General features: G+C 41.4%; 1 protein-coding gene across 1 annotated transcript; it reads left to right on the top strand.

Annotated features, from left to right (window-relative positions):
- The first annotated feature begins 377 nt into the window (after positions 1-377).
- xxylt1 (xyloside xylosyltransferase 1) lies at positions 378-27,147 on the top strand. The gene is made up of 4 exons (XM_013911362.1): positions 378-1,002; positions 7,281-7,428; positions 14,021-14,153; positions 23,631-27,147. Exons 1-4 carry the CDS (start codon positions 466-468, stop codon positions 24,025-24,027), a joined length of 1,215 nt encoding a protein of 404 aa, XP_013766816.1. The 5' UTR covers positions 378-465; the 3' UTR covers positions 24,028-27,147.
- The last annotated feature ends 844 nt before the right edge of the window (positions 27,148-27,991 follow it).

Here is a 27,991-nt window from a genome sequence, read left to right as displayed (position 1 = left end):
AGCACAACAGTGGTTTGTGGTATGGTCAGTTTTTCAGGGGGCTAATATTATTGAAATATAATAATGCCGCCCAACACGACTCTACTCTGGATTTTGCTGCATATCCCAGGATTGGAATAGCAGTGCTCAAGCGCCTTGAGGCGACTGTTGTTGTGATTTGGTGCTATATAATTAAAAATTGAATTAAATTAAAAGGAAAAACATTCAAAGATGAATTTATAAGACCATGGAAATAAGATCTTTTAATGGCTTAGCCAGAATAGATCATCAATCTTAATGCTTCACTTAGATTTGGCTGATAGGTGATATTTAGTTTCATGGTCCACGCCAAAGCTTAAAACTAAAGCAGATGTTTGTTTTTGTTACTCTTGCAGGAGAATGTGGAAAATCTATGAAATCAAAGATCATGAAATGCTGAAAATCTTCCCACTCACGCTCCCGTTCTCATGACGCCAGCAGGGAGTTATGGGCTTCTTAAGGGTAGTAGCCAGAGTCATGGGTAGGATCAGTACATTCAGGTCCTATCAGCTGGTGCTTCTCCTGGCTGCTGCACTCGCTGTTGTAGCTTTTTACTACTTTGGCTCAGAGAGGCAGAATTTCTCCAGCACCACAAAGAGGATCAAGCAGACCCAGGCCAGTCACAACACCAACAGAAACGATGCAGACCTCACCGTGGACACCAGGCTCTCGCACCCGGACGAGCCAAAGGAGCAAGGATGGGAAGAGCGAGGTGTAGAAGAAGACGGCGACGCTTTGACGTCCAGGAAAGCGGACAGTGAGGCTGGTTACCAACATTACCACGTGCTAATGATGTTCACCAAAGTGGACAAGAGCCGGAGCTTGCAGGATAAATTCCGAGTGGCCATGCTGTCCATGGTGAAACACGGACACTTCTTGGAAGGAGAGGTGTTGGTTCTCCACTTTGTGAGTGACCAGGCCAGCCAAGAACTGGGCAAGAGGATGCTGCTGGAGCTTTTCCTTGACACAACGTTTAAATACGAGGTATTTCTCGACACTCACTCCAGTAAATGCCGTTAACTTATTTATTAGTGTTTCTGACCAAGTATCTATTTATTTTGACATATTAGTTTGTTAATAACAAAACAAAGGAGTAAGTGATTTATGCAGTTAAACACTTGACAGACTGTGTTCAGCTTGATTTATATTTCTAAGATATCTCTATTTCTAATAGGGAGGGAAAATATGTTTATGTAAATTCTTCTTGTGGGTAGCAGATCCTATTTTTAGAGCCCAAAATGCTCATGATCCACACACACTTTCTGGGATGGTATTTATATTTTTGCACTGAATGAGTGAGAAGGATTTTTTTTTTTAAAGGGAGCTTCTGATAGAAATGTCTAACTTTTGCAACACCTTGACTAATCACTGAATAGAGCTGGTGCGCTTTTTCCTTTGATAAGTACTTCCTGTGAAGCTACTTGACCCTTTAATCAAAAATCCTTCCGTTTAAGAAACACATTGGCTGTACTTGCTATTTACAGTTGAAACACAGGGGGGCAGTGTTTTCCTGCCAAGCTGATGCCTCACACATGGGAATATCCCTCCCTTATTGTGTTCTTCCTGCCAAAAAACAGGATTATTTCCCCCCTCTTGTGCTCTTTCTGTTACATGCATATTTTACCCACTTTCTCCTGTTTTGTATTTCTCACAGAGCACACCATCATAAACTGGCTTACAAACTACAATCTCCCTTTTCAGATCTTCCTCGACAGGCAGGGCCTCCTTTCTCAGGAATGTCTCATCTTATAAAACCTCTGCTGTGGATGTTCCACTGCTCTTTTATCTTAGGCTGATCGCATTCCTGCTGGGATTGGTCAGGGATCTGCTCGGCTTGGGATCTTGGCAGTTTCGTGGCTGCAGGTTGGATCGGATCCCGTTCAGATGATTCTTTTGCAATCAGACCGTACTCAGACTTTTCTAGTGGACAAGTTTTACTATGCAGAGCTAAGTCCTCAGAGGACTGCTGCATGGATGTTAGAAAAATGTTGTGTCAAAAACCCATTTTTGGTTATATTTGCTTAAAGCATTAGCAGGGACTTGGTCAGACAAGAGTTCCTCTGTGTTGGTGCGGAAATGCTAAACCTGACTTGTGGGTATTTTCTTTTCCTTTTGCATTTACTATTTCTGTCACAATTCTATGTCCTTCTTACTGTACAGATCCAGTTTTGTGCAAAAGTCTTGAGCCACCACTCATATCTTTATATTTGGGTAGGAAAGTGGGTGCACGGATTCATTGAAACATGTGCAAACACACATGGAAGTACAGCATAGAAGGGGAAAAACAATTCTAATGAGCTTCAAAGTCAGTATTTGTTCGATCTTCAAAGCAGCCTGAAATCACTTGGGTGAGTTGTCTGCCCATTTCTGTAAGTAGACTTCAGGCTTCTAAAGGACATTCAGAGTTCTTCTTTGTTCTGCTCCCTGTCAAAATGACCCCGCACTGCTTCAATAATGTTAAGGTCTGTGCTCTGCGGAGGCCAATCGATGACTGATGTGTTTTTCTCTCCACGTTTGCTTTTATTACATTAGCAGTGTGTTGGGGATCGTTGTCACGCTGAAAACTGAAGTTGCCAATCTGAGACTTCACAGATGATTTTGAATGGTGGAGCAAAGTCTGACTGCACTTTTCTGCATTCACGATTCCATCACTTTTTGACAAGATCCCCAAAACCTTCGCTTGAAATGCAGCTCCACTGTTGTACCTCTCTCCTGACCTCCTGGTTTTCAGTCCAGTTCTTGTGTAATTTGACGTATTTCAGCCTTTTCCTCCTGTTCCTTTCATTACAGCCACCCTTCCACTGAGACTGTTTGTGATCAGGCTTTAGTAAACAGTAGATGGATCGACTAAGCACCAGATCCATCTCTCAGGTCCTGTTTCAGGTCTTTTCTGCTTTGTTTTTTCCCTTTTAGACATGACTTTCAGATACTGTTCATCTGCTGTGCACAGATTTTCAGGCCAGCCACCTCTTCCCCAAATCTGCAATTATCCCAAACATCTCTGGCTTGCCACGTATGCTTCATGCTCCTCTCTCCCCTGGTTTCCTCTCAGTATGCTCTCACGTGAAGACGTTTCTGTACTTTCTGTACTGCAGTGCCCTGTCACCTTTAGTCTGATGTAAACACATCTTGACAGTGCTTTATGTTGTTGTTGTTGTTGTTGTTGTTTTTTTAATCTAAGCTACACGCTCCATACATTCAAAGTCGTTTTTTTTTCTCATCAGTCTCATAATATCATTCCAGACCAGCGATTTAAAAACAAACAAACATGTTTCTAGATCATGAATCATAAAACTGCCTTCTGCCGTCACCGCCGCGAGTACAGCCGCTGTCTCTCCTGCTTAGAGACAGCGGCGGAAACGTATACCAGCAGTTTAGATGGGACAGAGACTCCTCGGGGTCTGACAAGGGCAGTGTTGACATCCTTGTCTGCTCATCTTGAGGCTCATTCCTGTTAATGATTTAACTTTAAGGAGCACGAGGATTAGATGAGTATGTATTTTAGGCTACATTGCTTCCCAGCAGCAGCACATTAAATGACCCACTTGACATTTGCAGCAGAGAGACTGCAGAGTCACGCTGCCTAGAGGTTACGCACTTTACTCCCTAACCATATTTCATGGAACTCACTTGAGCAGTGTCTCATGCAGTGCTAACAGCTCACGGGAATTAAGCAGTGTTGTGATATAATTCCTGGGTTAATATCTGCGTCCTAATGGCAGTGTTTTTGTGTCAGAGCCATTGTACAATGTGTTAGTATTCTGCAGCTGATAAGAGGACATAAAAGGCAATAACAAGTCGCTCAGGAGGATCTAGGAAACACAAGATCAACTCATAACATGGATTTAATAAAACTCAAGAAGGCTTTTTGAGGTCACTGATTTCTATTTATCCTGTAAAGTTCAGGTTCAAGGACGAGGTTAATGTCTCATATTCCTGAAGTTAATGTCATACTGACAGAGACTTTTGTGTCCACATTATTAAATCCACTTTGTAAGCATCCATCCTCCATGTTTATGTTACATATGTTCATCATTTCTCTAGCTTTTCATTCAAAAACATGTTATTGCTCATTAAGTAAGCGCAAAGTCCGAATCTTTTCAAGCTCTGTGCTCTCTGAAGGGAGCGCTGCTCAAGTCAGGCCACAGAAGTCAAAAAAGGAACTTTTGCTCAGTCCTGGCACGCCTTCAAAAGCAACACGGCGGCTGCCAAACATGTCCAGCCTTTCAAGTTCACTGCTAATATTACTCGATCAACTGATATTTTAAAACATCAGAGCTCGAATGATGTGCTGGAGTTTCTCTGCTTGGTTTTTGTCGGTCAAACAAAAGTGAAAACTCTCTGGCTTTCCATTTATGTGGCACAGGTAAGATTTTATGAGTCCGAGTGTCAGAATAAACATGCACAACAGTGTGAAGTTTTGGGGCTTTGAAAGTTGGAGCTGGGTGTGTTGCAAAAATAACTACTGTTCATTAAACCAGGACACAGTATTTTAGTACTTTCACATAAGCCTGCACTGGGAATTGATAAGGTTTCCCTGTACCAATATAGATTACCTGGGACGTTTTATGACCTTTTTCTTTCCTTTTCTTCACAAATCCACCTGAACAATACATTTAACCCCTTAACTCTTTACCTCCTGAAAGCCTCTCTGCCTTCTAAGGCTACGTCCACACAAGCCCGTTTAGATTTGAAAACGCTCCGCGTCCACACTATTGTTTTCAGTCGTTTTCAGAGTTGTGCGTTCACATTGAAACGGCCGAAGACACTTACGTTCCAGTCCTGCGCATGCGTGATAGTGGTGTGTGGATCGATATTGAAATATCGATTCTTCCTATGCCAGTCATTTATGTTCTAGAATCGATTCTCATTTTTTATTTCTAAAGGATTATTCTGCATCATTAAGCTATAAGAACAAGTAATGTAATCATTATGACGCTATATTATTATATTATTATTACACTTACATAATGCAATTTATATATTGTATTATTAAATACAATGAAACATTACGTTTTTGTACAGAGTATCGGTATCGGATCAGTATCGTCGATACCACCCTGAATTTTACTTGGTATCAGATCGGAAAGGAAATCAGTGGTATCGCAGATTCCTAATGTGTGAAACGCAAGAAGATTCGACCTGCCTCATTTCTGTCTGCCGCTTATTTACTTTCCGGCTCTTTGAAGCGTCGCGGCAGAATGTCGAGGAAAAGCAGCGAGTTTTTAAAATGGACTAACAATGAGGTGGAGTTGTTGCTGCGAGTAACACGAAAGTACAAAGTTGCAAAAGCGAGTGAGAATTAAAGAATTTGAAGAAAAGCTATCTGGAGCACGTACAGACTGATATTAATCTTTAATAGGGCTAAACAACTGCTGTATAACGCCCTCTGCTATCTTAGTTTAATTGGTCACATGACTGCATCATGTTTTAGAAAGTCTGCGTTTTTGCTGTCCACACTGCAGCGCGAAAGCACCGTTTCCAAATGTACGCGTTTTCAAGACGCTGCGTTTTCCATCAGCCAAAACACCGTCTCAGTGTGGACGGGAGGCCAAAACAGAGAGAAAACCCAGAAACTATACTAATGGACTAAAACTACATCTTTGATGTACGCTGTGGTGTCAGAGCTCGTCTTTAAGGGTACAGGGGAGGTCATCAAATATCGTCTGTATGTTGAAAACCGTTAAACCTTTAATTCCTTTAGTGGGAAAAACACCATACAGCTCCTTTAATCTGTGACCTCAGTGAATGCTGATAGATTTAAGGTCTCAGTCAATGCTTTCATGTTGTATTCAATGTAATCGTAACTGTAAATTATGATGGGGGAGGCTTTAGGGCAGGGCTACCTTAGGATGTATTATTTATTTGCTCAGTCCTATCCTTGTTTTGCTCTGTTCAGCTTTAAAATGGCAAGTTATCGACAGATGAAATGTTCTGCCTGAAGCTTTAAGATTTCAGTTTTATTTATATCGTCAGCTCACAACAACAGTCGCCTCAAGGCTTTTTATATTGTAGGGTGAAGAGACTACAATATTAGAGAGAATAGAAAACGCCAACAATCAGGGGAGACTCTGAGCAAGCAATTGGGAACAATAGGAAGGAAAAACTCCCTTTTAACAGGAAGAAACCTCTAATGGGACATCATGGGAGAGAGCTGAAATTGCTAATTGAATCATTTAATCATTAATCATGATAAAATGCAAAAGTATAAACACAAAGAGAGAGAAAAGAGGTGAGTAAAGAAGCACTCAGTAGCTCGTTGGAAGTCCCCTAGCTTCCTAAGCCTGTTGCAGTATAGCTAAGGGATGGTTCAGGGTCACCTGATGCAGTCTTAACTATATCTGCTATCAAAGAGGATCATTTTAAGTCTAATCTTGTAAGAGAGTGTTGTTTCCTTAGTCCAAACTGGGAGCCCGTTTCATTTTTTTTAAAGAGAGAAAAAAAGGACCTGATATCTGAAGTCTCTGCTTACTATTCTACTTTAAAAGCCTCTATGCACGCCGTCTAACCCTGCAGTGCACAAGTCCCGGTAATTGCAACGGGTTAAGACTTCTTTTCACCACACTGACACGTGTCTGGCCTTAACAGAAAGTAGCCCAGCCCAAATCGACTTACTTATTTTTCCTCCTGCAAGAACACTTTAATGATAATCACTACTTAGTGTATTTTTTTAAAATCCTCTTGCCCTAATCTGTAGAGATATCTACTGTACAAGATGTTGTGGGATTTGAAGCTTGCAGAGGCAGCATGAAGGGAAACTTGGGCATAAGAAGGCAGCACTTAATGGAATTTGGGTCGTGGACTGGTGCAGCTGTTTGCAGCCATCGTCTGAACTGAAATCACCAAAACGGAAAGATTTCAGCAGAACTTCCATAGTGGAGTCAGCGTTACTTCATTGGGTCATTCTAATAGGCAGGTTCTTCATTACTTTACTTCACATTAGCTCAAGTCCAGATCTTCTGCTTAGAAAATATCCCGTGCACCCCTGATCCTTATCACAGTGCGTAGCTCAGCATTGCTCACTGCTTCAAGTATTTGTCATAATTTAGTCCAAATAGCTTAGTGTGCTGTAAATGGATTTCAGGATGACATAAACATTTGAGTAGACAGTTACCGACACGGTAAGCGGGGGAAGTTAAAGGTGATGAGCTCACTAAACCTGTCCAATGCAGACAGTGGCCTCAAGCTGCACCAGTTGTTGAAAACAATATTATTTTCCCAGCTTTCTTTCACAACTCAATTTTGTTCATATTTTCCTGCAGGTGGTGTTTCATGACGTCGTGGCTCTGACTCAGAAGCTCTTCCCTATTGTGGAAGCCATGCAGAAGCATTTCAGCGCTGGCTCCGGAGCCTATTACAGCGACGCCATCTTCTTTCTGTCCGTAGCTATGCATCACATCATGCCTGAAAGTAAGACGTGGAACATTTTATCCCATTTAGTCCCTTTAGTTCTTATCCTATCTGACAGCAACCGTCGCCTTAGTTATTACTTTGTTTCTTTGCTTGAGGAGAGAAATGTACATAACAGATCATGTTTCACATATAGAGCCGCAAGCTGTTGTTGACGGGTGACGATATGTCAGAAAAGTCTGCGTTAGTTCTCTGGCGTACTGAGCTTTAAATAAACTCAGTCACTCACTTCTTTAATTTGCTGGTGCGCAGCTGGAAAAAAGCAGGTTGGGCAGGTATCTCACATGCACGTGGCATGCTGCAGAGGCCCTGGGGAGTGAGGAAGGAAGGATGTGCTCTGTCATTACTGTCCATACCGGTGCCTCCTGTGTGGGTGCTGACTGTGGGCAGAGATCTCTTCTGTTGTGCACTGTTGTGGGTCACTTCAATGGATGTGCAGCATGGGGCATGCAGTAGAGATCAACAATAGAGAACAGCTTATATTTTTCAAATGTTTTCAACGTTACTCTGTATTCCAGTTTAAATTTATCCTAACATGAACAAGAGGGATGAAGCTGAAGCGTGTTCAGCTTGATGGTTGGTGATGGCAGTTGTTCAGGTGAAAGCTTGAAGAGATGAGCCTTTAAGTAATTTTAAGAGACGTCATTCATCCAACTGTCTAATTGTTGGACTGCTCAAACTTTAAAGCGAATAATTCAAATAGCAAATGAAATCTCGCTGGAGATCGTGTCCTTAAAGCGCTTATTGATCAACCATGTGTTGCACGTCTGCTCTGTGTGCCCACGTGGTCACATATTTCTATTTAAAGAATGCTTTTATCTAGAAAGGGCATAATGTGGTAGTTTTGGGACAGGTGGGGGTGAGAGTATGTGATGCACAAAGCTACAGCAGGGTTGTTTTCTAGGCACCAGTCTTTGATCTAACTGTTTCTCTCATCACTGGGTGAGATAAGCAGCAGTCAAAGAAGCTTCTGATTAGTGGCACAAGTGTGAAGGATGGACGTTTTGTCAGATTTGTTGCTGTTTTCAAAAGAGAATTCATGGAGGAAATTGTCAGCACTGTTACGCTTTCCTGTACACAGTCTGAATATGAAAATGTTTCATCAATGCAAAATGTTTTTGAGGTCCTTATGTTAATTTTTATTAATTTAGGTACAGGTTACGCCACACTGATGCTACAGTAGAGTAGCATAACATAAAGAATTCATGAGGACATCAAAACCATGTAAGTGTAGCATGCAGGTCATTAAATGTCTTGAAAACAGATCTATGTATTCTCTGTCCTTTGAGAATAGGCGAGAAATAAAATTGCACAATGGAAAGCTGTTAATTAATGACAAGGTTCCTAAACACTTGTTCTGTTTAGGGGAAAGGTGTTACGTGCTTTTGTGTCCCCTCGAGAAGTAAACGTGCTGCTACTTGAGTCTCTGCTGTGACCTCGTCTTTTGTTTTCCACACAGGGTTAAAGTGACACTGTTAATGTGCGAACCGCTTTGAAAAAGTGACAAAGATGATAACTGAATCCCAGGAAGAAGCAGCGGTTTTGTTGAAAACTGTGATTTTGAGTCACTTCTCATTTGCTTATATTTTGCTTCCAAGATGCCAGATGTCATTTTTTCAAGTGGTCTTGAGAGATGGTTTTCCAGTTTGTCTTTGTTTTAGGCAGCAGCCTATTGCAAGAACACATCTTTTCCTCCCCATTTCTTTAGTTGAATCTATAACAATTGAAAACGATAACACAGTTTGACAGGCTTAAACTGGTATTTTTGCACCAACAAGGTAACTCCCAACGAGCTCTCAGCCAAAAACCTGGCACATCTCTGCGTGTTGTACAATGTGTCCTTAAAAAATTTGAGGAAACTGGACAAGGGGAGAATAAAAGAAGCGGCAAGCCTGAAAAACGACCTACACCAGATGAACAGTATCTGAAAGTCATGTCATTAAGAAACATGTAAAAATCTAGCAAAGACCTGACACAGGGTCACACATATCGATGACAGTTTTAGTAGGGTTAAGGTTGTGTCTGTATACCTACCTGCCAGTGAAATCACACATTTTAATGTGTGCAGGTTTTCTGATTTGTAATAATGCTGCTCAGTTTCAGTGAATTGTTTGGTGTCTTGAAGGCGTCTTAATTGAACCCAGGTGGAGCCTAGCTGGTTGTATTATCACACTGAACAACACCAGAAACTCTGTGTTCAAGTAACTGACTTGAGTATCCTCAGCACGGGTTAAGGTTTGAGTTCATCAATCTAGCTAACATGTTAACCTTATTAGCGTCATACTGGCAGAGAGTAACTTTCAGGAATTTGTTTCAAGTCTACAGTTTTGCCGTTTGCAAGCCTAAAATACTGTCACTTAGACTTAATGAAGTTTGTGAACGCAGTACAGCTGCTTTCTGTTGTCCTGTTTTGCCATTTTCATTTTTACTGTTTGTGACTGTAGGACCTCGTTGTTTGGAGTAAACCGTTTATATTGAATCAGGAAACGTACTTTTGGTGGCATTTTCTAGTGAATCTTGGTAAAAGCAGAAAACAGCGTCTCATACGAATAGACTAACATCAAGGCTATTATTACAGCTTAATGAGGTTGACCCACTTTCTTACTTTAAAAATAAATAAATAAATATATATCATGTTAGGTAACAATGTCTCTGTTGTTTTGTTGCTGTGCCTGAGTTTGACCAGATCTGACCAGAGCCTCAGGCAGGCTCTAAGCCACACTAATGACATTATTCCTGCAGTAAATAAGTGAAAGCAGCACCCACACACCTGGCCCAGATTGACCTCAACTCACATATTTTTGTGTTTTGTATTTTGATCACACGGGGATGGATTCTTTTCAAAAGATTATTTATGTAGAGAAAATTAAATTGAAATAAACAAACAATGTAGAAGTTTCCTACTATTTTTATATGAGTGCGTTTAATTTATGTTTCATATCTTAGACATAAAGATACCGTTAAAGATGCCTTCAGTCTGTTTGGAGATTAGTACATACAAGTTTAAGAAATTAATTAATTTAATAATTAAGAGAGGTTTTCAACAAAAATACAACAAATCTCGTCCTCATCTCTAAATCAAACTAAGGAAATGCACATAAAAGTTTCATTGAAGTTTTGACTTATGTGTACACTGACCGCTTTCAAACGTGAAGTACCCTATTTTTGGGGCTATAAGGCGAACTTAAAATCCTGTCATTTTCTCCAAAATCGACAGTGTGCCTTATGTATGAATTCTGGTTGTGCTTACTGCCGTCGAATCGATTTTATGTGGTAAAAAATCTGTCAAAAATGTTTTGGTACGACTTTGGTAAACTATGAAGCCGCATCGCTTGGAGGATTACGGCTACAGTAGTCAGGAGCCTCGCAGAGTCATCTGGGTCCTAAACTCCGTTTCTTCAGGTCCCAAAGTCAAATCAACACTGCAGCATCACTGAGAATTAAAAACTGTCTAAATTCTTTCATCTTTAATAAAATGATCAGTGTTGCTGCTTTACCAGGTGTAACAATTAAGTTTAACATCCAGGCATCCATGAAAACAGAATTTATTAAATGTAACTGCGTTAGAAGTTAGCAAGAAATTTACTTCGCTAGTTTCCACCTAAACATGATATAGCATGTCCTGACTGAGAGATTTCTGAAACAGTTCAAACGTACAGCTCTGCTATCATTTCCAACATAAATGAAGACAGGAAACTAAACAGCAGTGACGTTTGTAGGGTTACTGAAGTTGGGCTAGCTGCTATATAATGATGTGCTCCTCATACATGCCAACTCTCCTGATTTTTCCGGGAGAATCCCGAATTTCAGTGCCCCTCACGAAAATCTCCCGGAGCCGCCATTCTCCCAAAATTTCTCCTGATTTTCCACCCGGACAACAAAAATGAAAAACCATATCCCAGTATTCATAGCGCGGCCTAGCCAAGTCCAGTCTCCAACAATGGCGGCAGCTACTTAGTTTTAATATTACTCTTATTTCTCTTTCTGGGTCGCAAAAAAACTTTTAACATATTTTCAGGCAAGAATGTAGCTGTGTAAACTTCAAATATCTGAGCATTAATGAATCAATGGTACAGAAGTGGAGGAAGCAAGAAGAATGAGATGAGTAAAGTTTGATCTGTTTCTTTATTTCCCAAGAGCTGCCATTGGGACCAACATGGACTTAATCCATGTTGGTTGGATAAACCATACATTTAGGTTTAGATGTAGAGGGGGAAAAAGACGATGTCAAGTTTATTTGTGTAGCACATTTAAACACAACAGATGTTGACCTAAGTGAGAACAACAATCACTATGACAATTAGGGGAGGAAAAAAGGAATTACAAATCAGCACAAGAACATAGTTTGTTTAATTAAAAGAAGGATGAAAGCATAATTATAAATAATTAAAGATAATAATAGGGCTGGGCCATATCATACCGTTCACGGTAATACCGGTATAATGTTGGGCAACGATAAGAAAATGAAATATCGCGATAGAATATGGGTAAAACGCACATGCGCAGTGCCTTTGTTTTTATACGCACATGGCGGAAAAAGCACGGTGGCAACGGAGAATGTGGAGGGCGAAAGCGGCTCGTTGAATGAAACGGATGAACCAGAACTGGTTTGTAAAAATGCTGCAGCTTCACTGGTGTGGAACTGGTTTAACTTTCATCCATACACAACAAAGCACTATTTTTGGTAGCGCATGCTAGCGGGCCGTCGTTATTACCGTGTTGTTTGGAAAATACGGGGCACTTAAAATCAATCCTTTGATTTTTCTGGAAATCGACAAAGCCCCTTATAATCCCGTGTGCCTCATGTATGAACTCTGGTTGTGTTTACTGACCTCGAAACGATTTTATGTGCACGGTGCTCGAGAATCTGTCAAATGTTTTAGTGCGACTTTGCTAAGCTACGAAGCCGCACCGCTTGATGGATTGTCGGAGCATTATGGCTATCGTAGGCGGAGCCTCGCAGAGTGATACGTACTGTGCTTCAACATAATATTACCGTATTGTGTGTGTTTAACCTCTTTTTAAGTTTTGTGGATATTATACATGGTTATGCTGAGGATATGTCGGCCAGTTTCCACTGGAAATGCCTTTTGGTTAAACTGTCAGCGAGGAATTTGCATTTGCACTGTAAAATGTTTATATAACTTTAATGCACATAAAGAACAGCTGCTTGTTTAAGTGAAAATACATTGATGTTTTTTTGGGGGGGCGGGGGGTTTGCACTAATAAAGTTGTGAAGTTGTAAAGTATTTTGTCTAGTGTCAATTATGTCGTCAGTCATATCGTTATCGCAAATTTTCAAATGTATATCGTGATAAATATTTTTGGTCATATCGCCCTGCTCTAGATAATAATATACGATAATAATATAAAGACGTACAGCAATGTAGGAGCTGCAACAGGGTTCTTTGTGTTATCATTACTCAAAAATGCAAAAAGATAAATGTTGATTTGAAAACACGCAGCTCCGCTTTCACCTTCAGAGGACTTTGTGTTGAGTTATTGGTCCAACATCAAACCCACCACATTACAATGTTGTAAGAACTGAAGGCCCTCTTCCTGTTACACTCACGCTCGTTAAGCCATGTTAGTACAAACAAACAGCGCTGACCACGCAGAGATTACGCTTCCTAGCCCCTCTGTGTTGCCACAGCACATTCGGGCATTGTGATGTGCAGCTTCCTTGTTTGGAGAGCACAGAAAACAGGTTGCTGCCGCACTGCTGAGCCATCGTCTTTTCACGTCACTTGTTTTAACAGACAGAAGCACTTAGATATGTTTATGTGTGACCTAGCTGAGTTTTTCTAGTGACTTAAGCAACATTAAATAAATGAGGTCACTGTCTTTCATTGTACGACCGCATTAGTAAGACTGAGGAGACATTTAATCACCAGACATTTAAAAACGAGAATGATGTTCTGAAGTGTCCTGGATCTCAGAAAGTCGCCACATCTTTTCAGTCCATCGGCTTTAGATGTTGTTAACTCGACAGCCTGTACGTGTTCATCGTTGACTTTACATCCGAAGTTGACACAAGTTTTCATCAGTTCATAATAACGTTGTGAGCACAGTGCCTCATTCCTGAGCATTTCCCATCCTTTCATCACTATGCCAACCAGAATAATATAGGAAGCTGAAACAATGAACTGATGAGGGCTCGAATATCCTGGTTACTGTTATTACAGGTTCTTTCCCAGACCACAAGATGCAGTGTTAAGCATTTACTCTGCATGCTACGCCACTGTGTTCACGTTTCGTCATATTCCTCTCCACATTTTCTTCTCGTGCATGTTTCTCATTTCTAGGTCAGTGCTAACATTGCACAGAGAGAGGCCAAACGAGCCACCTCGGAGCAAAACCTCTGTCAGTGTCTGCTCTTATTTCCTCTAACTCGGTATTCCTGGAAGGGCCAGTTCTCTCACTAAATGTTGTTATCCAAGCTGAATGATGTGCTAGTGGTCACGGAAATGAATCCTTCAGGGAGATTTTACTCAGAAGTACATTTTCTTGGGATCATTTTTAAAATGGACAATCTATTTCCATTATCTGTTCAACTTAGTCTCTGCATTTATCCTCTGTGTTTCCATTTCAGGTCTGACGCGCATAGTGCAGCTTGACTTGGACCTGAAGTACAGGACCAACATCAGGGACCTTTTTCAGGAGTTTCACCGGTTTCCTCCAGGAGCAGTTATAGGGATCACCAGAGAGATGCAGCCAGTATACAGGTAAGCAGTGCAGACCTACAGAGCACCTACTAGGGAAATCTGAACCTGCCAGTCGTTGGAAGCTTCAGACTGACACCAGTCTGCTGCATCTTGACATGCACATGAATAAAAGTGAGGCTCTCTGCTTTTAACTTCGGCGCTCTTGCTTTCAAGTGTTCGCTCAATACGTCAGTATAATTTCCGGCTCAGGCTAGATCAAAGGCTACCATCTGTCATGAGGAGAGCCTCGACTGCTGGGCTTTGACTTTTGGCGAGAAAGCATCCTCACTTTGTTTTTAAATTGTGCCAAAGTAAAATTCAGGTGTCAGTCTGACAAAAACAAATTACACCCTCTTTCAATTCAAAGGTTTTGTATGTCTGGATGTAATAAAGAAATTCATCTGTTCCTAGCAGGTCTAAAAATGTGATAACTACAGCCTCAGATTAACAGTGGCACACAGCATATACTATATTGTGTCAGTATGTATTTAACAAAGAGCATATAAGAAGGTCATAAACGGCTAAGTGCACTTGATTAATTGAGAAGTTTTGTCAGTTTTCTGGTCTGGAGCGTTCAGGTGTGTCTTTAACACAGTGCCAGTGAGGAAAGACGTCAGCAGTGATGTTAGAGAAGCAATTGTTGCTGCTCATCAATCTGGGAAGGGTCATAAGGCCAGTTCCAAACAATTCGCCCATTATTCTGCAGCGAGAATGACTATTCTCAAGTGCAAAGCATTTAACACTCCTTCCCAGTAGTGGACGTGCCAGCAAATTCACCCCGAGGTGAGACCACGATGCTCATGAAACTGCAAAAATCCCAGAGCTGCATCTCAGACTCTACAGGCTTCATTCAACATGTTAGATTAGTGTGGCTTGTTTGGATGGGTTGCAAAAGGAAAGCTTCTTCTTGCTAAAATGGGGCGACCATGGCTCAGGGGGTTGGGAAGCACATCTGTAACCGGAAGGTCGCCGGTTCGATAGTGGCATTGCAAAGCGTCTTGGGTGCCTTGAAAAGCGCTATATAAATCCAATCCATTATTACAACACGGCAGCACGGCGTAGGTTTGCAAAGCTGCATCTAAGGCAAGGCAAGGCAAGGCAAGTTTATTTGTATAGCACAATTCAACATCAACAACAGGGTGATTCAAAGTGCTTTACAGAGACATTAGAAACAAGAACAAATAAAAAGCATGATTTAAAATTGATTAAAACAAGCAAATAAACTAACTAACTAATTAACAAACAAACAAACAACAGTATATAAAATCAAAACAGATAAAATCAGAACAGTAGATAAAATCAGTAGTTAATGTAAGTTTTGAAATTTAAGCTTAAAGTGTGGATTTGGTGCTTTATTCAAATGCAGCTGAGAACAGGTGAGTCTTCAACCTGGATTTAAATAAACTGAGTGTTTCAGCTGATCTGAGGCTTTCTGGGAGTTTGTTCCAGATATAAGGAGCATAAAAGCTGAATGCAGCTTCTCCGTGTCTGGTTCTGACTCTGGGAACTGATAAAAGACCGGATCCAGATGACCTGAGGGATCTGGATGGTTCATACTGGGTCAGGAGGTCACTGATGTATTTTGGTCCTAAACCATTCAGAGCTTTATAGACCAGCATCAGAACTTTAAAGTCTATCCTCTGACGGACAGGCAGCCAGTGTAAAGACCTCAGAGCTGGACTGATGTGGTCTACTTTTTTGGTCTTAGTGAGGACTCGAGCAGCAGAGTTCTGAATGAGCTGTAGTTGTCTGACTGATCTAAATGGACCACAAGACATCTGGAATAATGTCGTTTGGATAGATGAGACTGTGAGAGGTCCCGGGTTCGAATCCCGGGCCGCACGGCTGTGACAAAAACCCAGAGATGCATAGGAATCTTCCAAACTATTTTATTATTTTTTTTATTTCATGTTAAGTTGAACCTGGCTGAAATAGTGTGTTGGGACCAAAAGAGAGCAGCGCATAAACAAATGCAGGTAAACCTCAATGAACTGAAAGGGCACCGTCAAGAGGAGTGGACCAAAACTCTTCAACATCAATGTGAGACACTGATAAAGTCATACAGAAAGCAACGAGACCCCAAACTTCCTCAGTTGTCGGAGGTGGTACAGGCGCTGCCTAGCCTTTTCGGACTGGACCTGAATGTGGGCAGACCATGTCAGATCTGAGGAGATGTGGACACATATGGATACATACATGTCTGTTTTATATGTGTTTTGGTCACCAGTACCACTTTCAACCGATAGTGTGACATTAACATGATTTAATCCACTGGCCTGACAAAAAGTAAGGGAAAGGGAGAGAAATAGAAAGTAGAGAGAGAAGACAGGAAGCAGGAAGTTCATCTTCATCTGCTAATTCTTCTGTCAAATGAAGTATAAAGTCCCTGAAGGTGACAAGCAACCCTTGAATTGATCGGGATCGTGCATACATACGTTTGTAAGTGGTGTAAGTGTACACACCACATTTTTAATGAAATATTAATAACAGGTTGAAACGCTGTACAAATCTCTCTTGTTGACCCCAGATGGATTTCAGCCTTTTTGCGCCTCACATGCATGCTCACAGTTGGTGTCTCTCACAGTTGCTAAGTGAGAAGGAACATCAGAGGTCTGGTGTCCAGACTGATTCACAGGAACCTAAACGCTGTGTGTCTTTCTCAGATACAAGCACAAATGAAAAAGTTGCAATGCAGCCTGTAACAGGAAATTAAGCAGCCTTTCTGATTGTAGTTTCAGGATTTTCATGCGAAATGAAACGCTGGGATTGTGAAATATCGACATGAGGCGAAATTCCTGCAGAATCTGAAATTAATTTGAATTTGATTTATGAAACTGCATCCTTTTCAGGGTTTTGGAAAAAGACATCTCTGTTATGTGTTTGGTAGCTATGGAAGAAATTAACTTCATTTACTGGAGACAAACACAGTTTAAGGGGAAATGCTTTGAGGGGAAATGATGCTCTCATATCTGCAGAGACTCATATTTCACCTCTGTCGTGCCAGCATCATCCTAATGCGCTTAACTTATTTGCATCGTTTCCAAGTAGTGTTGCTAGTTTATTATTTTCATATTGTCATCTGGACTTGAAACTTGAACCTCGAGCACTTGTTGCATATCTGGTATTTATTAAGGGTGTATTGGACTTTACCTCAGCTGAACCAATCGGACCGGCTACCCAGGTCTTAACTATACCTCGATTTAAAGGTTCACGTTAATAGATTTGTTTCTAGAAGCATGTTTCGCCATTCAGCAAGGCTTGGTACTAAAATGTCATTTATCTTTTCTCCAACTATGAAGAAAAGACAAATTCCCCAACACTGAAATCTGAAAACTAAACCCACTGATTGACAGTCCAATGAGATACACAAGAAACAGCAGGTGAACTGAAGATAAATAACACAGTTCATAAATAATTGTTGTCACTTCACAGCGAAGATTCAGAAAACGATTTAAAAAAACAAATACAAGAAAAAAATCTTTGTGGAGAAGGAAAAAGAAGCGTTTTTCACTGGGAATAAAACAATCAGTCAAACCAGCAGGGGTCCTTTTCAAAGCACCCGTATACAGAAATTCAAATGGAAATTTTTGGAGAGTTTTTACAGTGAAAAGGGCTCCACATGTGGTAACAGGCCTTTACTACGTTAGTCAAATGGTTTAGAGGTCTGGCGGACTGTCCCTAAATACTCTGTCCGATCTAAAATCTGGTTTGTTGTAAAGTTTATGAGATGATGTCAGTGTTACAAGCTGTGTTGTCAAACCTGCTGATAGAGGAATGTCCTAGATTGTGACTTTACACTTGCTCCGATTTATAAGTCAGATTTATAACTGGCTTAAAATGAGATTCTGCAAGTGGCATAACTATGAGGTCAGACTTAGAAGGCCAAGTTATGACAACTATGGTGAAAATGTTGTTTTGAGTCTCTCATGCCAGAATAATAATTGAGGATTTGGCAGGAACCACGATGAGTCACCTGTTAAGAAGTGCTCTTGTCCTGCAATTCATATTTATCTCCTGTCTCTCTGTCAGAACTGCCAGGAGTAAATAAACTGTTCATCACTCACACTCAGAATCCAGCAACACGCCAGTTTGATTCATACAGTACAAAACTCTGAGTGCCCTCGTTAGGCAGTGGAAATTTATTAAATCCTCTTGGACATGAGGATCCAGCGCTCCGATGTGGCGCTCCAGATTGAATCTCTTTCCTCCCGTCATCCTCGGCTCTGCAAACATGTTTTTAAAACACTGCCTTAAATGCTCATTATATTTTATTAACATACAAAGGCGTTAAAATAAGCAGATGTGGTAACAGATGTCTGGTCAGGTTCTCTCAGTCTTTTCAGCATTCTTTTATTGGCTTTCTTACCGTTGCATTTCTGAACTTTATGAATGAAAGGCTCATAGGTGCATCTATTCGAAACCTTGGATGAGTTTGAATCTCAGTGACCTCGACCTCAAGGTCAGAGTAAGTTTTCTGAAACTGTTGTGAATGCAATAACTTGAGAACAAACCAACATAGTAAGTGTGTCTGCTGGGAGGGTGATGGGTAGCTGCATTGCCATACTTATGAGGGGTTGCCAGTATTTAACGTACTCACTGGTGTCTGCACCCACAGAAGTGAAACTGAGCTGCACGCTAATAAATCTTAAAAATGGTTACTTTTAGTGGAACATATGAAGGAGAGAAGACTTCAGTGTATACGCAGTGATAGGAAAACCTGACAAATGCATGGATACATTGACGAAATACTAGCTGTTGCATAGCATAATGAGCAAGCAAGCCTATAATTACTTTGTTTCAGAAAGGTACAAGCCTTGTGCTAATCACTGCTGCTGCTGCACTACTGCATATTACTATCAAACTGACCAATCACAGTTGTTGAGGTCTGTGTTTCTGCAAAGGGTAATTATATTTCTGTGAAGATTCACATCAAGCTCTGTACACTGATTTAGTCATTGATTTAAGTGTGTGTGTGCGTGCGTGCGTGCGTGCGTGCGTGCGTGCGTGCGTGCGTGCGTGTGTGTACACACAGGTAAACAAGGGCCCCGATTTTCAGGCTCTTTGTTCCTCAGCTGATTTTTTTCCCAGTTTTCTCCAAGATAATAAAACAAACACACCAGGTCCGTTTAGACTACTTCACTGTTTTCCACTACAGCGCAGCATCAAAACAGGACGTCACTGTGTGTGTGCTTGTGTGCTTGTGTGTTTGTGTCGATGTCTGTGTGTGTGAGATAGTGAGACTCAATGAGCCAAGTCCAGGTGGGAAGTTTCATGCAGGAGCAGCTGCTATACTGGTACAAACACGGGCAGGTGGTTTCCTGTGGGCTCTTGAAGATTGTGTGCTAATAAAACAATTAATCAAAAAGTGTTTAATTTTAGAAAGAAGCCAAATAAGGATAACAAGTCACAGGTTTGCTTTCTTTGCACTATTTTTAAACCCTTCACTAGGGTGGCTGTAGACAGGAGGAAGAGCAGGTCACCTTCTGATCGGAAGGTTGGTGGTTCGGTTCCTGGCTCCTCCAGTCTGCATGTCAAGTATCCTTGGGCAAGATAATTAACCCCAACTTGCTCTCCGATGCATCCATCGGAGTATGAATGTGTATGAATGTCGTTAGAAAGCACTAAGTGTAGATAAAGTGCTTGTGAGAATGGGTGTGATTTGGTGAATGAGGCATGTTGTATAGAGCGCTTTGAGTGCTCCGTGAGAGTAGAAAAGCGCTATATAAGAATCAGTCCATTTACCAATTTTTTCCAGCAATTTCTCAGGCTTTTCTTTAGACATGGCTTACACGTCGTACACAGAGTGCTTGTGTATGATAAAGTACAGGAAATCTTGTCAACGTGAAGTTACAGATTAAGATTTCAAGTGCGCGTGATATTGAAGGTGACAAGTGTGATATTAATATCGTCTTCTCTGCAATGCCTGTGCATTAATCTTATCACTAACCCCTAATAACTCACGCCAACCAAAGTTAAATTCCTCTGTAGCGAATGCGTTTCTGCGGCCACATTTATATGTTGTTTGTAATGCTTTGTTTGCTCTCAGGATTTGATTGATGCTTGCTTGTCATGTGTGGCGGAGAAGTGCCATCAGTGGAAAAGCAGTGTTTGTGTGTGCATGCTAATCAGTAAATCTGGTGTCTCTGTTCTTCCCAGTGGTTTACCAACACTGGGAATCCCCACTAATGTCCTCCTGTGGGCCTGGACAGGCTTATTCAGCAGCAGAATACCAAGAAATCGTATATCAACTTAAGTTTTTCCACATTAAGCTCAGTGTCTGTCTCTGCACTGACATGTGACTCACTCACTCTTGCTGTTTGTGGGGGTTAAAAGCACATTCCCCGAGCTGCAATTGATTTTTCTCCTCTTTCTTTTTTAAAGGAAATTTGAAAGTGTTGACAGCGGTTAGCTTTTGCGTCACTGAAATTCTGGAGGATATTGCTGAAGCCACTGGCTGAGATCAATAGAAAATACAGAGATTCAAGTTTTTATTGTTTTTCTTTCTCTTTTTTTGTTTCGAGGATTTGTTTTTGTTCCAATTGCAGCGACAGGTCAGGACCAGTGTAATGTCAGGATGCATGATCCAAATTAAATAAGTGGCACTGACTCTGCACCCCAAAAGAATGAAGCCTTTTATTTAATTACATTTAACCCAGACTGAGTGAACATTGGAGAAGCCTATCCGTTATCTGTTTGTTATCTCTGCATGCTGTCCTGTTAATTGGCCTCTAGCTAATGGACTTGATAATATTTAAATTTTTGAGACTTGCTATTAGCGAGGCAGAGTGCACGTCCTCTTTTCCTGTGCCGAGCAGAGAGAGGGCTCTCAGCTCACACTGCGTTTTGGTGCTAATGGACTGAGCATTATGCAGGAGAATACATCCTCCCACCAGCCACACTGAGAGCACATCCTGCCCCTGAAAAGTTCATTATTGGAAGAAATGCCCCGTGCCTCTTCCCTTGCAGCTGTCGTCGTAATGTTTTAAAACCCCGGAGACATGCTTACATAAGTGTCACAGCCACGGGCGCACACAATGAGCAGCGAGGAAATTGCTCTCTTTAAGCTTTGTGTTTTGAGGCTCCATTGTGTGATGCATCCCACATGTTTCCCCTTTTTGCTGTAAGATGATACCGAATGCTTAATATGAAATAATGACTAATGTAGCACGGACACTGAGGCACTTTGTCATTGATCTTAATAAAATTAGATTTTGCATCTGGCGGTCAGCATCATCATCATCATCAAGAACAGCGAGTCTACCATGATGCCTTCATGCAGTCAACAGAATTGCCAAACGTTGTTTAACATGACGGTGTTAAATGACTTTAATCATGCTTTTTAATGACTCTATTCTAAAATTAAGCTCTTTATCATCTCTTCTATTAAAGCGTCTCTTTTGCATCCATCCTGGAATTTTAATGTGTTTTTGTGTATCCCAACTACAGACGAAAAGGGCCGGACTTTTCATTTGCACAGCCCAGACTCCCTTCTGTCGGTTAGCACATTTTTTGCAGTTATCAGAAACCAGGCTGTTTCATATTCTGAAGAAGCAGAAGCATGCATTTGGAGGGGATGGCAGCACAGACTGCCCTTGTCACCAGCTACTGCTTTTCATTCTTTCACAAGTGAGAGAGACACTTGATTTGAAAGGTTGGCAGTGAAAATTCAAGGCAGGAGAGGACGGAGGTGTGAAGAGTAAGAGCCCTAATCTGAGCTAGTGAGCTTATTTGCTCACTTTGAGTGAATGTGGTGTGAGTGTGCTGGTACAAAGCCAGAGAAAGTCTTTGTGTCACAGCATGGAGAGCCATTCTCTATTATTTGCTCAGTTTTCTAACCTTCTCCAAACGTAGAGCGGAACGTTTCATTAAAGTTTAAAGGGCTTTTCTTGGGAATATGCCTTGCCAGTGCCCGGTTAGACTCCATTAACATTGCGTATCATAGATTCTAGAAGGTGCTTGCAGGCTTAAAAATATTCCTCAGAGATTTTTTTTTCTCCCATGTTGACATGATTGTATCGCACAGTTGCTGCAGATTGGTTGGCTACACATCTATGATGCGAATTTCCTGTTCCACCACATCCCAAAGGTACCCTGCTGGACTGAGATCTGGTGACTGTAGAGGTCATTTGAGTGCAGTGAACTCACTGTCACGTTCAAGAAACCAGTTTGAGATGTTTTGTGACATGTGGCACGTTATTCTGCTGGAAGCAGCCATCAAAAGATGCGTACGCCGCCACCACCGAATCGTTAACACAACGCAGAATGGATCTATGCTTTCATGGTGTTTTCCAGCTTCTGACCCTGCTGTTTACCCTCAGTTTCTTGTTCTTCGCTGACAGCTAAGAACAGGGAAATTTTGACTAATATTAGCTTCACATAACCTCTGGAATGCATTTTTGTCCAAAAAAAGGACGGTGTCCCGTTGCCTTATTTGTCATGTCTGTAACTAGTAAGATAGAAGTCACACATTACTGGCCATCATGATGCTGAAGAAAATGCAATTTATTGTTCTTAATGTATTTTACTCAGTGCACACTTACTTACTTACTTACTTACTCCCTCAGAGCAGCAAAACAGAAAAGTAAATGTTCCCTGACTTCACCATGTTTACTCTGGATGCATCTCAGTGCACGTACATCGTGCAGTGCACGTAGACACAGTGAATGTCTTTAAAATGATAAATACTCCACAGGGGCCCCAAGTCCCCAGTCACTAACCACCACACTCTATAAAACTGTGAGGATAAGCTACAGCTGCCAAATATAGGTCAGCAATAATACGAAAGTGTGACTCAGAATCTCCTGCTCCCACAAGATTTGATCAAACTGCACACACACAGAGAAAGACAAATGCATACTGTGTGTGATTTTTATTTATTCTTTTTCATTTTTTTGCCGCCCACATGCATTTATTTATCCAAAAAGTCAGCAGAGCAGAAATTAAATGAGTGGTTGATTTTGTTTTCTGTTTCTGCGTTACTATTTCATCTACTGTAGCTTTCCTCCTCTGTGGCCCAAACTAAGAATAAGCTGTATCTGTGTGTACGTGTGCACAAGCAAGCAAGTAAGAGCACATTTCCATTCATCCTCGTCTTCAGTTGGCACGAAACATCTTCGCACCAGCTGTCAGTACACAGAAGGAGCATTTTGTACTTTCTTGAAGCAAACACTTCATCCCCACCCCCACTCCCTAAAAATAAAAATGGTACAAGCAGCAGCATAAAAATCCTGATCTCCCTAAATTTGATAGGGACGCCTAAACCACAGCAATAGTTTTCCTGACAAATGCATGAGGGAAAGAAACAAAAGGTCATGACTACTTATGTTTCTTCTTCAAATGAAGTCATCAGTTTATTCATCAGTCTGAAAAAAGGCAACTTTCCCTTACCTCCAACCCTTCATATTCAACCTAGTGTTTTGACTGTTACACACATTTTGCCCAAATGCACTTCGACATGCAGACCCATCCTTATTCTGGCACCTCTTCTTTTTTCCTCAGGCACACTTTCTGGCAGTACCGGAAGGAGAACCCTCAGACCAGAGTCGGGGAACCTCCTCCTGACGGCCTCCCGGGCTTCAACAGCGGTGTGATGTTGTTGGACCTAGGTGCTATGAGGTCCTCGGCTCTTTACAATAAGCTGTTGGAGCCCAGCAATGTGGCCAAACTAGCAGACCAGTATCGTTTTAGAGGCCACCTGGGTGATCAAGACTTCTTTACCATGATCGGAATGGAGCATCCTGAACTGTTTTACTCCTTGGCGTGTGGCTGGAACCGGCAGCTGTGCACCTGGTGGAGGGATCACGGATACGGAGACATATTTCAGTTGTATTATCGCTGCGATGGACCTGTCTATATCTATCATGGGAACTGTAACACCCCTATACCAGACGACTGAGGTTTACACTGGCTTGATACTACAACTGTTTTCATTTTATGGCAGTTCCCTTTTGTGACCGCAGTCAGATATCTTGCCCCCTGCTGGCCAAGGGGACCCCACCCCCCAACAAGATGTGGTGTTTGTGGAAGTTGTTTTAGCACAGGTCGCCATTATGAGTGAAAACAGCTCTGCATTACAGTCGTACAGAGTAGTGTATTAACAGGAGGTTGTTTTTTCCGGTACTACACACATGACATTATGATGTAATGTATACAGGTCCATGTGGGATTTGAGCCCGTCACTGCAGAAGGATTTTACCGCTCCTTCATGTTCCGCAAACGCATAAACTTGTTTGCTAGTTTGGATGTGACTTAGACCCCAGCCACACAGGCGTACAGACTGGTGTGTGGCAACCAGCGGTCGTGAGGGAGCTGTGAAGGAGTTGTGAGTGGTTGCTTGAAAAATAATTGCTAAAGCACGAGTCACACAGGCTGGGAACCTTTGGGAAAACTGTATTCCTCTCCTGGTTGGCAAAAACCTTGGAATTGCTTTGGCTGCTAGCATATTGGCCTGAGCTGCAGTGACAACATGAAAGGTGCGCCACACTTTTCCAGATTTTACTGCAGCTCTGCTAGTAGTTAGCGAGTGTTTGCAGACAGCATCATGTAAGTACGGGCAACTGTGGAAATCTGCGAGCAACCAAAGCAATCACTGTGAGGTTTTTGGTGCGCTATGAAACAGCTCACACAGCAAGAGCCAGCCACTTCCAGGAGTCAGCTGCCAACTCGTTGGGGAATATATGTTTCCCTAGCAACTGCATCCAATGTGGCAGACAGCTCTTGAGCAGTGCAATAATGATGTCACATGAGAAGCATCTTTTATTTCTGTGGAGAGAAAAAATTGCAGTGTTGACGTTTGATTTAGGTTTATTGTTTATATATTTACAGTTTCAGTTTATGTGTTTAACAAACTTAAAAACAAGAGAATCAAGTGCACCAAGTAGTGTACAGTATTTAACGCAGTAACTCCCAAATCACTAACTGATGTTGAAATATTAATGCAGTGAAGCAAATGCGTAGACCGACCTCGGCTCGCTTCATTCTCCAACACATCGGGTTTTCAGTGTCCCAAGTTCAGCCTACATCACACCGTAGCAGGTGAGGGCTAATCTCTGTCAATTACTTGTATTTTTTCTTTCTTGCAACCAGAGGGATCGCTCTTCGTGGACTTTGTGGGTCAGCCACAGCTCTTTTCAAACACGTCTTTACAGGTAGAAAAGCGGAAGTGAGTGGGTGGGGGGAGACAGCAGAGAGCTGGCCACAGGGATTGGAGAGATAACGATTAACAATGACGACACTGAAGGCTGTTGTTTGTGCCCCGTGTTTGCAGTGTAGCCGAGGCCAAACAGACCCACTTCATTCAGACACGTTTCTGAAGGAGCGATGCGTCCAAAAGCGTGACTGCGGATGCTGACCCACTTTTCAGTTTTCTTGCTGTGCTCAATGAAGTCCTGCTCAGATTCAAAGAAATGTCAACACTCGATATTAATCAGAAACTTAATCGCTTTATGTAGCACTGAAGCACGCTGCTGAGGAGAAAACGAACCGTGGGATAAGACTATAAAAAGAATGTCTTCAGTTCTCAACACCTTATAGCTTTTTCTGTTTTACTACTAACAGAGCCAGTGGCTTTACTGGTTACATGATGATTACATTAGTTTTACTGGGATTGCCACTATCAGTGTACATCACTATCAGTTTCAGTGCATTACAGTGTTTAAAATGACATAAAATGGTTGATATTGATAATCTATCAGAAAGCATGTACAATTTTTTAAGGTACAGTCATGTACCAGAAAGGATGGATTATTAAAGGGAAGGATGAAACCATACGTTCCAGCTTGGTCTTATGGACCCCTGCCAACAGCTGTACTGTAAGTGTCATACAATACATCCATGTGATGGTTTGTGTGTGATCCAAAAACTTGTATATCAGTTTTTTGTTGCTACTCTGCTAACACGTACAAACCTATTTGTGTCATCTAAAAAAATGTTATATGTGTATCGTCTAGAGATTCACTCACACAATTTCTGATTCCAGGTTATTTTTGTTTGTTTGTTGCCAATTCTGATTTTCTTTCTAAGAACTACACCTGACAGATTATAGAAAAATTACGTTTTCTTTAATGCACCAATTACAGTTTGGAGTTACAGGACATGTTACTGAAACAATTGAAAATAAAATGCTTTATTGATATAAACAGAACTAATGTCCGTTTCTTGGATCATTTTGCATATAAATTTACCAAATAACAGAACAGTGATCCTTTTTTATTTTTCACTCAACTCCACAACTTTCCTGTCACTGCTTTGGTCCTTTGCTCATACCGAGGCTCACACCAAGCTTGTGGCTAGCTCTGAGCTCTGGCTAGCTTTAGCTTTAGCCATGTTCCCTTCTTTTAAATGGTGATGTGAACGCTTTCATGGTTCTCCCCCTGCCTATTTGCTTTAGTGTCTTTACTCACAGTGGAGAGCCAGTAACGACATATTAACACGTGTCTGCGAGTGTGCAAGCGACTGTTTGTCTGCACTGCTGTCCATGTGCTGAATATGCATGAAACAGACGGGGTCACTGGTCAGTTGATCGGTATTGTCGAGTGCTTATTCCTGTGTTACGTGCATCCATTGCCATGTCAGTTGTTTCTGTTGTCCTTCAAACACTCAGACTTTGTATAAAGCGTTTTAGCTCGTTTGGCTAAATGACCAATGCACTTATGCAATTGTGAGGCATCCATCATCTGTCTGTCCCTATTTGTGAGCCTCTTTGACATCTTGTTGGCTTTTAATTAGTCATTAGTTTGTGCAGATGCAGTCAAGCAGTGACAACAAAACTTAGACAGACAAGCAACTACACCCTGGTTAATCTGACTGAGATCATGGAGAGTGTGAATAATCTGGTGTGTATGGCATTGATGTACGGTACTAACACTATACTTACCAAAGTAACAGCTGTCTGTATTTTTCACTTTAATAACCCCTCAGCAGATGATGCTAATGTCTAAAGATCAAATTTGTCTTGACGGAACCAAATGAGAAAGCTTTACATGCCCTTTTCATTTAAAGTCTTCCTGTGACAGCAGCAGAGTTATCAAATCTTTAAAATGTTGTTACATTGTGTGTTTCTCTTTCCTAAATAAAATGTCTTGCTGTTATTAAAATTCTTTGTCCTTATTGTTTGTGTGTGCGTGGGAGGTAAAGCTGCCAACACTTCAGTAAAAGTGGATGCGTTTACTTACGTAAAGTATAAAAATGCATACAGATCAACCTCGCTTATGTTATAACACCAGTCCATGTCTGTGCTCTTGTTTATCTGCTGCAAGCCAGGCCTGACCCATTTCTCTCACTCAAATTTGCCATCACACCCAGTTAAAGCTCCATAGGCAGAATATTTGCAAGAATGTAATGATGTTATCTTTGTCATCAGTGACAGCCTTCATTCACTTGTCCTTGTAAACATCTGCAATCGTTTGAATGGTGTTTTCTTGTACAGCAGGGTGCAGTGTATTGTGGCCTGTTCCTGTTGTGTTAATGTGACAATCAGCGAGGAGATGACAGGCTCGTTTCTTTTCTGCTTTTCATAGAGTTTAATCATGACAGCAGAGATCGCAGCGACAAACAAAAACACACTGACGGGCAAATTCAAAACCTACATTTAATTGAGAAAAGTAGAAAAAAAATCAGCATAGCTTACTCTGAAACAATATCTGCTCTCTTTCAGTTTGCTGTAGGCAACAGGTTCAGGTACACCATTTTAGTTTTTTGCTTTTCAAGCAGCCAGATGTTTTCAGTTGTAGCTGTCCATGCTACATGCGCTAATACACCTCTGTTTCACCTTTTCTGGGATGGTAACAAGATAGATTTTCTCATTTTGATTAAAACCACAGGACCAGTTTTCCTTGACACCTGTATCCAGCTCGAGCACA

Source organism: Pundamilia nyererei, unplaced genomic scaffold (assembly GCF_000239375.1).
Source record: "Pundamilia nyererei isolate P.nyererei 1_Seehausen unplaced genomic scaffold, PunNye1.0 scaffold00061, whole genome shotgun sequence".
Lineage (NCBI taxonomy): Eukaryota > Metazoa > Chordata > Actinopteri > Cichliformes > Cichlidae > Pundamilia > Pundamilia nyererei.
The sequence above is the reverse complement of the archived record's forward strand: the minus strand, read 5'-3'. Positions and strand labels throughout refer to the sequence as shown.

What these genes read in the sequence shown, in the direction of transcription:
- xxylt1 (XM_013911362.1), top strand. Translation starts at nt 466, where the DNA reads ATGGGCTTCTTAAGGGTAGTAGCCAGAGTCATGGGTAGGATCAGTACA. An exon ending in ACACAACGTTTAAATACGAG is followed by an intron (nt 1,003 to 7,280) that starts GTATTTCTCGAC and finishes ATTTTCCTGCAG; the next exon opens with GTGGTGTTTCATGACGTCGT. An exon ending in GAGATGCAGCCAGTATACAG is followed by an intron (nt 14,154 to 23,630) that starts GTAAGCAGTGCA and finishes TTTTTTCCTCAG; the next exon opens with GCACACTTTCTGGCAGTACC.